We start from the raw sequence: 14199 nt of genomic DNA on the forward strand, positions 1-14199 counted from the left end.
AGAGGTAGAAAAGGCAACAGAGAGCTGTAGGTGGGGGACAACAGTATAGAAATCCCAATAAAATTCAATGACTGAGGCAAGATTGTACCTAACAAGACCTTAAGTATCATGTCAGATGCATTAAAAACTCATGTGCTCTTTCACAGACTCATGTTTAAACTGGTTACTGTCAAAATGTGCAACATTAGCCTACAACCCTCAAAATGTGTGTTAGTGTGCTAATCATAGACATAAAGGCACTGACAACGTATTACGAATGAAACAAACACAATCTGTCTGACATGTGTTCTAGCAGATAGACACTGTTGTCCATCTCACAGCTTTCTGTATTTTTATCTCTTGTTCATTCAGTTGAACACAAACTGTTAAATAACCTTGAATGTATAAAAATGGAAAGCATGCCTTCCATGACAGCTTTTTCTACACACTAAAACTTCTGTTTCCTACTGATTTACACTTATGGTTTCCTCTCGCTCTTCCCTAATTTCCCCCACCTTCCAGGGTAAAAGACAGACATGATTAAGTTGGTCAGTTAGAGTCGCACAGGCATGCCTGTTTTAGCAATTTTCAGAAAAATATTGTTTCAGGACAAAAGGTAGAGAGGGGAGACAGAAAAGAAAATGTCTTCTGAGGCTTCAGAATTGTACTCTTATCATTGGATTGTTATCCATTAAAAATCAGAATTCAAGACACAATTTTTAAACTGTGAATTTTACCCTGGATTTAATTGTTATTGGTGTTGGTCTTTCTTGTGTGTATTGTGTTATATACATTTAATGTTGTTGTATTTGTCTGATTTATACATGCCGTACTCCTCCTCTAACCATAATAATGATGTTATTATTATTACTATAAAAGCACTTACTGGAACAAATCAGTGGGTTGTGATTTACAGAAATCCATGCTAAAATGAACTGGTTAGTCTTAAAGCTGCCACAAGACCCTGCCTTTTCCTACTTCTTGAAACAGACTTATCCAGATATTTCTCTGAAATCAAGCAGAAGGTTCTGAAAAGCAGTATCTCCTTACTAGATCTCATGTGATGCAAAGGCTATTTTGTCACACACCCCCCCCCAAAAAATCCAGACATCCTCGGGCTCATTTGGGGGGGGGGCAGAATGATGGTACTCTCTTCCAAGGAAAATTAGATTAGCACCCACCCTGTCCACTTTTTGTAAAGATCTAAAAATGTGGATGTTCCACTGTGCTTTTGATTAACTAGTTCACTAGACACTTTGGCCCCTCTAGCCACAACTCAGTATCTGCCTATTGCACTTTATCATTGTCCCTGCCATATAGCTGTATTGTACTGAGTGATTTGGCACTTCCAACCCCAGATTTAGCACCTGGCTCCTGCACTTTTCCATCAGCCCTGTCCTTGTTTGTTTTATGTTGTTTATTATTTGTATAATTTTATTGTGTTATATTTTAATCTCTGTTTGACTGGATTTGGTCCCCATGTAAGCCACCCTGAGTCCCTAAGGGGAGATGGTAGCAGGATACAAAAATAAAGTTATATTATTATTATTATTATGGATAATGCTAAAAACTAAGAAGTAATATAATTAATTGCCCTGGTAGCCACTTTGGAACCAAAATAAGAAAAAGTCAACAGTGAATGTGAAAGTGTACTTACATAATTTTCTCCATATATTGTAAAGAACATAGACCTGGTTGTGCATGGATATTGCTAAGTCAGACTGGAAAAGATCTGTTTCTATTCAGATTTGGGTTGGATTTCTCTGGCTTCCTGATTGACAATCTTATTTGCAGAACACACAAACTAGCCACTCTGAACCTTGCAAATGAATGATATTTTTCACACAAACCCACACACCCCTGATAGGTTTAAACTCAGCCTAAACTCACTAGATTGGTGAGGTATGTAATGTATGTTGCATTTCTATAATGTTAGACTGTCACACTCAACATTAGTAAGCAAAGGGACATCATTTTATTTCAAACACAATTACATTTGCACTGTTATTTAAAAAGGGAAGACCAAATTATATTACTATATTACATTAGTTGAAAACTAGCCTGCCAAGCAAAGATATGTAAACTCTAATTTTACAAACACAATGAAAGACATTTTATTGTACAAATTGCTATTTTCCCGCAAGAGTTTAATGATTTTTTTAAAAAAATAGATGCCAAAATTTCCCTCTTTAAATACACACCCCTTTTCCATTCGTCAGGATGTCCTTCTTTAGAAACTTATGCTCATTACTTATTAACATGCACACCTGAAACCCCAGAGAATATTGAAAGCAGTGACGGCATAAACAATGTGGAAAGCCCAGAAAAGTAACAATGGCATCTGGAGATCGCTATGTCTTTTATACTTGCACTTTATAGCAAAAATGTAGGATTGTGGAAAATATACAAATAATTGCAATTCATAGCCTTTTGGGGCTGAACAAAGATCTCTGTCTAAATATAGCTTTTCTTGTAACTATCAGTGGGAGATAAAAATAAACAGTTACTGATGTGTGGTAATGCAGTTCTTATGTGTGTTATTTGATAAGGCCGCCTAATTCCAACATGATATTGATCAAGCCTTAATGGAAATCAGACATCCAAGTTTAGTTTTAACACATTAACTCTGTATTGGGCCCCAAAGTTAAGAAACATCTACAAAACCCAGAATATTTTTGGTAGAATTCTTGGCAACCTCAGAAGCTAGATGCCTGATTTGATAAAGGCAGATCATCAAAATAATATCTTCTGCCTGTTTTTGTCTGTACCACACTGAATATATTTCATTCCCTCCACACATAAAGAGAAAAAGAACAAATGAGCATGAGTTCCTTCCTTTGTTTATAGTCCTTTCTGACACTTCTTTTGGAATGAGGCTTTTAGGAAACTGCGGTAGCCAGGGTCGTCCACGTATTCATTCTTAAACCTGGAGCTCAATACCCTCTGCCTCTTCTTTTCTCCCTGGATAATATCAGCTCCATAAAATGTGTCTTCAAATCTCATATCAGAAGCTGTAGACTGAAAACAGACATTCAGTATAGAGTTTATTTTATCTATGGACAGTAACTAAAAACATATCAAAAACCAGTTTACTTCCATTGACTCAAATCAGCATAAATCAGCAAAGATCTCAAAAAGTCCTACAAGCCCCACCACCATCATGACTTTTTTTTCAGCAGTCATAGTCTGAGAGGTATCCAGTCATCACCATCATCACCACCAAGCTCAGCAGCTATGTAATTCTACCCAGGCCACCAATCTGATATGCATGTGGATTTTGTATTTATTTTTTTTGTGGGAGAACATTAAAACATGCAAATCTCTACCTGTAGACTGATATTTAGACAGTTTCTGAGATCCTTTTTATATTGACTTTTTGGGTAATGGTGCTACAGTTTTGAGAGCAGTTATTACCATAGCTGAACTTCCAAAACAGATTTAGGCACTGCATATAAAAATCTGAAACTATGTGCCATGATAGAAATCTACTTCACCACTCAGGATGTGTGTATGTGTATTTTTGCCACAGTTTAGAGTTAAGACCATCATCCCCTAGCCTAATTATGGAGGAGGGTGGGGTCCCAGCCACTTTCTCTTCTGAAAAAAGATAGGAATAGCACAAAAAGGAAATCACGGGTAACAATTTCCTGGCTTGGAAAAAAGGCCACTGGATGAATACAGTAGCACAATGGCCAGTAGCACTCCTCCTTTGAGACATGAAGATGTTATTGGCTAATTGGCATGACAAAGGTGTACGTATGATTCTCCGAGATCCCACGGGTTTTATGTAGCAGTGAAGCAGATAAGAGCCACATGAACAGCAAACTGACATACACAAATATCTCCAGTTTCCCAGACAAGCAAAGCCATGCAACACAGCTCTGTAGCAGTCTGTTTTGCTAGTCTGCACTGGGAGAGATATTGGCTTACTGTCATAATGTTGGGTGACAAATAGAACAGCACCATGAACAGATGCCAGAAGAGGTGTCTAGCTAATAGGAAATTCCCAGATTTCAAGGAACAGTATAAAATATGATTAACTTCCCTAAAAGTGAAGCCGATCACAAGCAAAAGTAAAAATGATCTATAAAACTGTCATAATTTCAGATGAATAGTGGAAAGCTACCATATCTGCAATAGAATTCATAGCTGATTGCAACAGTAAATCAGATTTACAGTATGTTTAGCTAATTATAAGCGCCATTATAAATACTCTATAAAACAATTAGTGGTGATGGGCCCCTTCCCTGAATACAGTTGGCTAAAAAACAACACTGTTCTTAGCAAATGAGTTAATTTATGTTCTGTTTTTAATTATGTGGAATTGTAAATATACCGATTCTACCTCTGCTTGATTTTTAAGCTTGTAAATGTCTGATAAAGTTTTCAACCTTTTTGGTCTATCAGAAAATCCAACTTACTAATCCTTCTCCACAAGTGGAAGAAATAAGAGACTCATTTAGGGTGGTAATCTGAATGTCTTGTAGTTCATATAACATTGATAATAATACAAGGAAAAAACTCTGCCACACACCCAGATGTCAGCTCTATCTCCATATCTAATATGGAAACAATATTACAGGAACTAACAACATCACCTACAACATCAGAGATGAATTTACTTGCTCTTCTTCCAATGATATATATGCAATCCTATGACAGCAATGCACTGGACATTGGAGAAGCAGATGAAATCTCTACACTGTCTTATTGCATCCGAAGTGGGTTTGTATCTAAAAAAGCTCATGCTAAAGTAAAAACCAGCTAGGCTTAAAGATACTGTTGTATTCCTCACCCACCTACGCCCGCCTGCCTTTTTATGCTGGAAAAGATGAAACATGGCTACTTCTTTGAAATCTAATCTAAAATACACATACTGAAAATACAACAAAATAAACTGTAAGTTTTTTTTTCAGGTTCTCATATTGAAGGAAAACTAATCCCTGAAGAGCTGTCCCTGAAATTTGTCGAGATAGGTTATCATGTAATATTATAAGAGAAATAGGCTATGTGAATTCCACTACTGCTCTTTAGCTGGGTTAGAATGGGGTTGGATCCCTACTTTCCCCAAGAATTATTGACTGGTGAACAAGTTTTCCATGTGGCAGAATAAGGAAGTGCAGAGGGAAAGGGTTTGCAGTTGGATGCTTTTCAGTTTCCAACCTTATTCAATGGCACAGGCTGTGAAAAAGTCATAAGCTCTGTATTCATGAAAAATCAGTGAATGTTGTAAAGGATGTAAAAGATTGGCAGGATGATACTTTATCTAAATTTCACCTGGGACCATCCATCCTTCTTTGGATATACTTACAAATCGAGCTCTCACTCTTTTGGGGAGTTCTTCCTCAAGAGTGTAGATTTCTTCCCTTTTTGTTGCGATCTGAGAGCCATCTTCAAACTCTACCTGTGAAACAAAGAAAGGGATCAAAATATAATCCTTATCTGAATAAATGGAGATGTTGGTTTCCAAGATATGAAAAATAGATTTGACTCCATCAGAGCATATCGAAATAATTCAAGTAAACACCAGAATAGAAGAGATTGAAAGTATTTGTTTTTAAATGTAAAATATATATCTTAAAAGAAGTTAACCACATTATTTTATTTTTCTAAATTGTGTTCAAAACAAGTGATTTTTGTAGTTCTCATCTGCAATGTTAACTTCAATATGTAAGTAATCTATCTGTACATAAAAGTATTTTGCTTTATTGGAAATGTGAGAGGGGGACAGAGGGTTACAATTTTTATAAGTTACCTCCAGATGGGAAAATTCTCATGAAATGCCAAGTTTTATTCCTGCAGAAACCAATTTTATTTTGCAGATCCATATGATGCTTTCTAAATCTCAAAGTATTTTCTGGTAGCTTCCAGCATTATCCAAAGCTTTTATTCCCACTATCTTAAACAATTTAACCAAGTACTTTCCAAAATCAAATGTATCCGTTAATAGGATTCATTTTTCCCATCTTCATAAAGATGGCCACTAAATAGGTTGAGTAAGTATCCCTTATATAGAATTACAAAATCTGAAATACTTCAAAATCCAAAATTGTTCACATGGGTGGATGAGATAGGGGTAGCTTTTTTCCTGGTGGTTCAATGTAAACTTTGTTTCATGCATAAAATTATTAAAAATATTATACATAAAATGACCTTCAGGCTCTGTGCATAATATATAAATGAAGCATAAATTAATTTTCTTTTTAGAAAAATCTGAAATTCAAAGTACTTATTGTCCCAAGTATTTTGGATAAGGGAAACAGTTAGTGTTTCCACAACACAGATTGAATAGAGACCAAGCAAAGAAAAGATGGCTGTTAATGCTAAAACAAAATGATTTTAATGCTTCGATAGTGTAATATTAAGAATTTCCTTTCACATTTTGACAATAACTTCTGAAATGTAACTGAAATCGGTGAAAAACAGTTTCTGAAATGTTGCATTAGACTGACTGTGACATAAAATCAGTGGGGAAGAATACAAAAGAGGAAGGAAAACCCAATATGTTTCAAGAGAGGCCTAGATACAAACCCATGCATATATCAGGACAATCACAACAAAAAAATTGAAACGTTTGTTACTTTGAGGCAACCTACTTGAACCCATGGAAAGATGATATAGTTTTAAAAGTGTAAATGCAACAAAGAAGACACATATATTATGAGGCTCCAAACTTTAGGAAGATCATCCACACTCCCCCACCAAATTAGGTATGTTAAACAAGCTATCAAAATGCCAAATCTCAGCATCTTCCCCATATAAGACTCTCCTTGTGGCCCAAGGGCTAAGGCCTCTATTCTAGGACCTCTTCCCTAAAACAGACAGTATCTCTCTCCAAAACATACAGCCTCTCTCTGATTGCACAGAAATGCCTTTTAATATTATTTTGAGTGGTGGTCTCAATTCCCTGGAGAAGGAAACACCTTGCAGGACAGTTGGGAGGCTTTTATTAAAAATGCCAATGTACACAAATCATTATGTTGCATGTCGGAGTGGCTTGATATGTTTTCCTCTAATTTTCAAAGTGATATGAACTAATCTTTCTGTTTTCAAGGTTGTGGGAGACTTATGCCAAAAGGAAGAAGCTATGACTGATACTAAAGGAAATGCCAGTTAACAGAATTATATTGAATCTGATGGAACTTCTTTAAAATAGTCTGTTCAGAAGATGAAAAGCTTTATCATGCTTAGGTTTAGATCTAATCCAGTATGAACCCCTTTAGCAGAAAATGAGAAAGAGAATGCAGCTAGGTGTGGGGAATGCTAAATTACTCTGCTGCTGCTGTGCTGGATGTGGCTTCCAGAAGTTGTAAATTACTTTTTGACACTGCCTTTCAACTGCCAGACACCTGGTAATATCTACATGTTCTGTGTTTCTGATCAAATTCATTAACAATATTCAAAGCTCCCAATATATTCAGACATGTATAATTCATTTATGGACATGAAAAAGATGTGTGTGTGTGTGTGTGTGTGTGTGTGTGTGTGTGTATAAACATGAACCCTTCATCTAGAGGCGACACTACCGTCTTTAGAATTGCCAAGTTCTGAGGGGTAATAGCTCCCTCGATCAGAGTATATTATGCCTCTATCTGTAGGCAACATTTGGTTTATGTGTATCTTTGCCACATGGCCACCGGTATTGTTCCACTTTGTTGGGTGAAGGGATATCTGGCACCCCACACCCCACATCGTTCAGATCCAGGTGAAAGCAATCACATGGGGGAAGTGTGGAGCATACATGGAGTGTGCAGCTTCCCCCCATTGATTCTATGACAACATGGGAGCCCTCCCATGTTGCCCTGGAAGCGGCATGTGCTGTTCTGCCCTCTTTCACTCACAGAGCCACCCCAGTGCCATCTAATGAGAACCGACCACCTCCATGGGTGAAGGAGGGAGGAGATGGCATATGCCGATTTTAACCCCACATGAAGAGGTCTGACTTACTTAGCTTGTAATTCCCTTTCATGCTTACATTATTAACACCACATTCACTTCCATACCATGTCACACATCATTATTTAGTATGAAAGCAGTATATAAAGAAATTTAAATGAATTTTGCTTTAAGTAATATTGTATGCCACTTTGGGTCCCATATGAGGAGAAGTATTATTTATTTATTATTTATATATTAACTATTTCTACCCCACCTTTCTCCCCATGGGGACTTAAGGCAGGATATGAATAAATTTAAACAAACAGGAAATGTTTGCAGATCAGCAAGCTGTTTTAATCTGGTGTGGTCAAACAGAAAAGTTTATGCTGCTTTATACACCTTTATGATTGGAAAAGCTCTTGTAGACCAAAAAAAAAAACCAAACTTATGCCATAAAATATGTAAAGTCTTTAAGATCACACAAGACTCTTGAGTTGTTAGTAAGATAGTGTATAAGAGAGTAAAACCCAGAAACTCATTATATAAAAGGGTTTAAATAAGAGCCAGGATTGTTTAGTGCCTTGGATTACAACTCTGGAGACCAGGATTCCAATTCCTGTTTGGCAATGGAAATCTACTGAGTTGACTTTGGGCAAGTCACATTCTCTTAGCCACAAAAAAGGCAAGTGCAAGCTTCCTTTGAACATATATTGTCAAGAAAATCCTGTTATAGGTTTGCTTTAGGGCTGCCGTCAGAAACGACTTGAAGAAATACAACACAACAAAGAAAAGAATAGTTTCAAAATGCCAAACATTCAGCCTAAGAATATAGCGTACATCAATGTTTTTTATTCTCCCCTTCTTTATCACTACTACATTTCCTAGCTTTCTTACTGTGGAAGATATACTTCTCTTTTGAAATTTAGTGAAACCTTTATTTTAAAAACCCTTATTAGCAAAAAAATAATCCAAGTAATGCATTTTAGCTGTTCCATTGTACTTCTTGGGAGGAGAGCAATGTCCAGTCTCGATAAAATAGTGAAGAGTAGAGACATCAGACTGGCAACAAAGATCCGCCTAGTCAAAGCCATGGTATTCCCTGTAGTCACCTACGGATGTGAGAGCTGGACCTTACGCAAGGCTGAGCGAAGGAAGATCAATGCTTTTGAGCTGTGGTGTTGGAGGAAAGTGCTGAGAGTGCCTTGGACTGCGAGAAGATCCAACCAGTCCATCCTCCAGGAAATAAAGCCCGACTGCTCACTGGAGGGAAAGATACTAGAGACAAAGTTGAAGTACTTTGGCCACATCATGAGGAGACAGGAAAGCCTAGAGAAGACAATTATGCTGGGGAAAGTGGAAGGCAAAAGGAAGAGGGGCCGACCAAGGGCAAGATGGATGGATGGCATCCTTGAAGTGACTGGACTGACCTTGAGGGAGCTGGGGGTGGTAACGGCCGACAGGGAGCTCTGGCGTAGGCTGGTCCATGAGGTCACGAAGAGTCGGAGACGACTGAACGAATGAACAACAACAACAACATTGAGCATCCAGCCATGCTTTTGCCATCCCTGTTAACTGAAAATCAAATTTTATTTTGGGCTGGAAACTATTCCACATTGTTGCAATCTAATAACAAGGAATGGTTCTTTCAAAATATTCAATAGGGGGTTATCAGGTTTAGTATCAATAGATTACCTCTAATGGGTTAAAATCTGAACCAGGCTTCAGTTGGCAAACTGCAGACCAGTATGTCTGTCAATAACTGTCCATATTAATTTATATCAGCCCCAAGAGATATGCACACATAATAACAAAAAAACACTACTGCAATATTATGTCAAAAACATTTGCTATTTAGTTCTCTCCATGTGATTTTCTTGCATTAGGACATCATAAATTAGTAGTTTAATTGGAATTGCTGGAAAGCATTTGATTAGGTACACGGGTAATTTAGTCATCTTCGTAAGCTCACACATGCATATTAAAAAGAAACACAAAACCAACACTGTGAGACACGGAAGGTTTAAACCCCATATTTTTCCCTTGGAAATATATTTCTAATTTTGCACATATTACCACTACATCTGAAAGTGATTAAGGCAAACCCATATATAATTTTAATAGTATTATAGTTTATCTATTTGTTTAGACCATGTTGTATCCTGCCTCAAGCCATGAGGACAGGCAGGTAACAAATATTTATTTATTTATTTATTATACAATATCAGCATAAACAGATCCTTATTTTATATGGCAGTACCTTATATGCTGATATAAATCTAGACATTTGAGTCAAAAATATACCCCAAAAAACTGGATTGGGTCACTGTAAGTACTGTATCGTAAATGTTTATCAAAAGGGAACAATCCCCTTTTCTGAGTAGAATGGTGAATGGTGAAATAGTAGTCCATTCCGGGAGAACCTAAAAGATGCACTGATCCCTCTATCTACCCTCTCCAACATGGCACCACTTATGGCCTTTTTGAATGCCTGGTGAGAAAATGGAGGTGGCAGCCAGGGACAATTAGCCTCAAGGTGGCATTGGTGCTTTCCCTTCTCCATAGAATAACCCCTGACTTATTCATGGATCATATCAAATTCCATAATTAAGGCCCCAAACTTTGTCCTTGATTTATACATGAGTTGGGCTTATACATTCACAAGGTGGACTTATACATGTATATATGTGGTAACTATATTCTCTGCAGCTTTATGAATTTACCCAAACTACACAGATGTGTACACCATTTCTGGTTCACATAAAGAACCAAAATGTCCTTAGGCCCACAACCCTAAAATACCACATTAGGATGTCTCATCTTAGTACTACTCCAGCTCTGGAAGAACTGAATACACATAACTAGAGTTGCGGCAAAGATACTTGTATCTTAGCTAATTAGCAATAGATAGGCAGGCAGATTTATGAGGAACAAATTGTATATTAAACAGTAAGTATGTACAACGCCACAAATCCCTTTCCCCAGAAAGGATCTCTGAGATAGGATAGCTGAATTTGAAAAGACTGGGTGTAATCCTTTTCCTGACAATAATCTTTACTATGAAATGTCTCCCCACTGCTTTTAGCAGTGACAATATTAAACAAATGTGTATCCCAGGAATACTGAGCTTGTTAAAACCGTCAAAGAGAGGTTTCACACAATTGGCACATAAACAACAACTTTGTTTTCCACCCTACCTTCCTCCAGTGCAACTCAGATCCTGCCAAGGGAGAAAGGGTAATCAGGGCTTTGTTACTAGCAGTTGAACTACAGGTAACTTCCCGTCATGTGAAGGTACCATAAGGCACCATAAGTTACATAAATGATTTCTTCTATTTAGAAATCTCTCATTTTCTTCTATATAGACGTGGAATATACAGGCGTTTTGTGGTTTATAAGCATACACTGGATAAAACTGCCAGCTTTTGAGTATCCTATCTTCCCACTGTTTTTAGCATTTTTTTGCATGATTTGATTCTAATTATAAGACAGGATCTACAATACCAAGAAACAGATAACTGTATCTTTCAAGTAACCTTAGAAAGGGTACTTAACCTCTTTTTGTTGACTGTTGCTCTTACGAATAGAAAATAGGTTTATTCCTGATATAATATGCATGCTTACTGTGGAAAACTGCCTTTAATGCAGACCGTCGTCAAGAACAATGCTTAACATTACACAATCTCATCTTATTATCTCCCGGAATGACCTTGCACCAACATTTCATTTGCCATCTGCTGATGCATACTAGTGTTTCTGTGCTGTCCTTTACAGAATGAATATGTTAGACTCCTTGCATGAAATACAGAGCAGCTGCACTAGACAATTCAGGAATATCTACCTCTACATAACACAAGACTAGAAATAACATTGTGATGCATTTTCTCCACCAACTGTAATTTTATGACTAGGGAGGACCATATTTAAGAGAAAAGGACCAGGTCTTCATTAATTCACATCTGTTCAAGGGCAACTTAAGAACATGGCAGCAAGAGGAAATATGTTGTCCAATAGACTCACTGGCCTAAAAGTATGCACACATTTTTCTAATGAAGTATTCACACCGTGAAATATACTTAAATGCTGATACTAACAAGGTTTACTCCTTCCTCCCCAGAGTATGTAATCAACAAAAATAATGAGAATTTAAAATTTTTATCTTCTCTGCTTCTACTTTTCTTTTTCACTGCAGGCATACATGTAGTGCTGTTGGAACACAATGGCTAAGGGGCCTAGTGCTTTCATGTGGTTAACCAGGCCTCTACAAGGAATGAGAAATCCTTGATTTCTCATTTCTTGATACTGAATACTGAGCAGTCACTCAGCTATGTTCTTCCCCACAAACAGACACTGTCTGTTAAACGAGAGAGCTCTAATAGCCTCTTCTTTCCCTTCATAGTGCAATGCTTGGCTCAGCTGAGCTGAGTTCTCTATCACAAACACTGTCCACCTACAGGCTACATTACCAGAGATTTTACAAAAGAGAAAGTCCCTTACTGATCACCCTACTCAACAGATCATGGAAACTGTTCATTATCCAGGCAGACTCCAAAAGAGGGCCTAGAGAAGGATAAACAATTTTAGGGGGGGAGGGTGTTGAAGGGAAACCATTATCCTCATTTCCACTGGTTAACCCCCCCCCTTCCCATATCATAAACAATAGTTGTTTCAACAATGGAGACATGGATGGGGGAATAACAGGAAACCAGGGTTTAATGGTTTAACTCCTTCAATCCCCCCCCCCCCATAAAATGGACTATCCTTCTCTGTCTAGCGCCCCCTAGTAGCTTCCACCCTGCATAATGGAACACAATCAAAAAAAGGAAGTAAGTGGAGTGAGCTCTCTCTATAGCTGCAGCCCTCATTCCTGGAGCTTGGCAAACAGGACCTCAGTTACAAGGAAGACCAATAGGGATGTTTTGCATGGGTGTGGTGGAAGAGACAGCATAAGGGGAAGTTATGCCTTGGTTGGGTTAAATATTTCCAGCCCTGGGGAGTCTATATGGAAACTCTATAGGTTAAGGCTGTTTTTTATGTGACCTGGAAGAACGGTCACTTGCTTATGTACTGAATAGTGTTCTATGGTGTTTTCACGAGCTTATTCATGAGGTGGACTTACATATAAGTATATATGGTAACTACATTCTATGCCGCTTTATGAATTTACCCAAACTACACAGATGTTTCTATTGGGTTAAGTCTGATTGTTTGTATGAGCAAAGTGGAGGTGTGCTTGTGTGCTCATTAGTGCTCTGTTGTTCTATTGTATGTAGCCCCAGGTTCTCTCTACACACATGGTGTGTGATCTCATGAATATAGATTTCTGGCAAGTGATGAGTTGCATCTTACAGCAGTTGCTGGAAGTGTTTTTGCTAGTAGTCTCACAACCTTGACCCAGACTGCTTAAAGACTGAAATATATGAGGGAGGAAGACAGTATTTTTAAAGGCAGAAGTTACTCACATGCTGGAATAATGGCCCAAATGTTACTGACAGAACTAGGTAAATAATACAAGAACCCAAAAGTATGAGGGAAAAAAACCTTAAAGAAGCAGCAAGGGGGAACAAAACATAGTCTTAGACGTCTCCACATTAATGGGAAATAAACAAAATCACTTCTGAATATTTCTTGCCTAAGAAAACCCCCTGGAATTAACAGATTGCCACAAATTGAAGGGCCACTTAAAGATAAACACACGTACATGGCTTTAAACATACATACATGAAGATACTTAGTGAGGGAAGCTGGCAGAAGTAGGATGGAGCAGAAAAATAATAGAAACATGAACTCTATTGCTACTTTTCAATTTTTGATTCCCCCCCTTCAGGGGTAATTTTTTTTAGTTCTAATGCAGTTGTGGGTTACATTTACAGATTTGTACTTATCACATAGTTTGTGCCTAAGCTGTGATCACTCTAGTCTGATGTCTAAATATTCTGGTCTTCCTTCCAGAAAGCTCAGCCACTGTCTAGAATGTAAAATATGCTAGGACAGGAAATAGTTTAGAAGATAAATATCAGCAAAGATGTACAAACCTAATAATGGAGAAGGCCTATAGGAAAAAAAAGCCTGATTTTGAATATATTCAGATACCCCTAGGCTATAAAATCTGAAACCATAGGATCTGATACATTACAGCGAAGATAGTAAACTGGTTCAGAACTGTGTCCCAAAAACAGACCCGAGTTCACACTAAGTAAATCAGGCTTATGGCTTGGATATTATCTGCAAGGCCAAAGAATTTCCCCCTTGTCAAAGGCAGAGATAACATTGGGAAACACTGTCTACTACATACAAACATATAGAACTACATGTAGTGAATGAAATAGCTTTGAACAACATACA

At 37.6% G+C, this 14199-nt stretch overlaps 1 protein-coding gene across 5 annotated transcripts in view; it reads right to left on the reverse strand.

Annotated features, from left to right (window-relative positions):
• Positions 1-1931: 1931 nt before the first annotated feature.
• KDM4C (lysine demethylase 4C) overlaps positions 1932-14199 on the reverse strand; it is a 276898-nt gene continuing 264630 nt past the window's right edge. For all 5 annotated transcript variants that reach the window (XM_060762302.2, XM_060762301.2, XM_060762305.2 and 2 more), the window contains 2 exons: positions 5291-5383; positions 1932-2997 (listed from right to left, as the gene is read on the reverse strand). In XM_060762302.2, coding sequence (XP_060618285.2) covers positions 2821-2997; positions 5291-5383 — 270 coding nt within the window. In that variant the 3' untranslated portion in view covers positions 1932-2820. The remainder of the gene's footprint in view (positions 2998-5290; positions 5384-14199) is intronic.

The sequence above is a fragment of the Anolis sagrei genome, chromosome 2 (genome assembly GCF_037176765.1).
Source record: "Anolis sagrei isolate rAnoSag1 chromosome 2, rAnoSag1.mat, whole genome shotgun sequence".
In the NCBI taxonomy this organism is placed as follows: Eukaryota; Metazoa; Chordata; class Lepidosauria; order Squamata; family Dactyloidae; genus Anolis; species Anolis sagrei.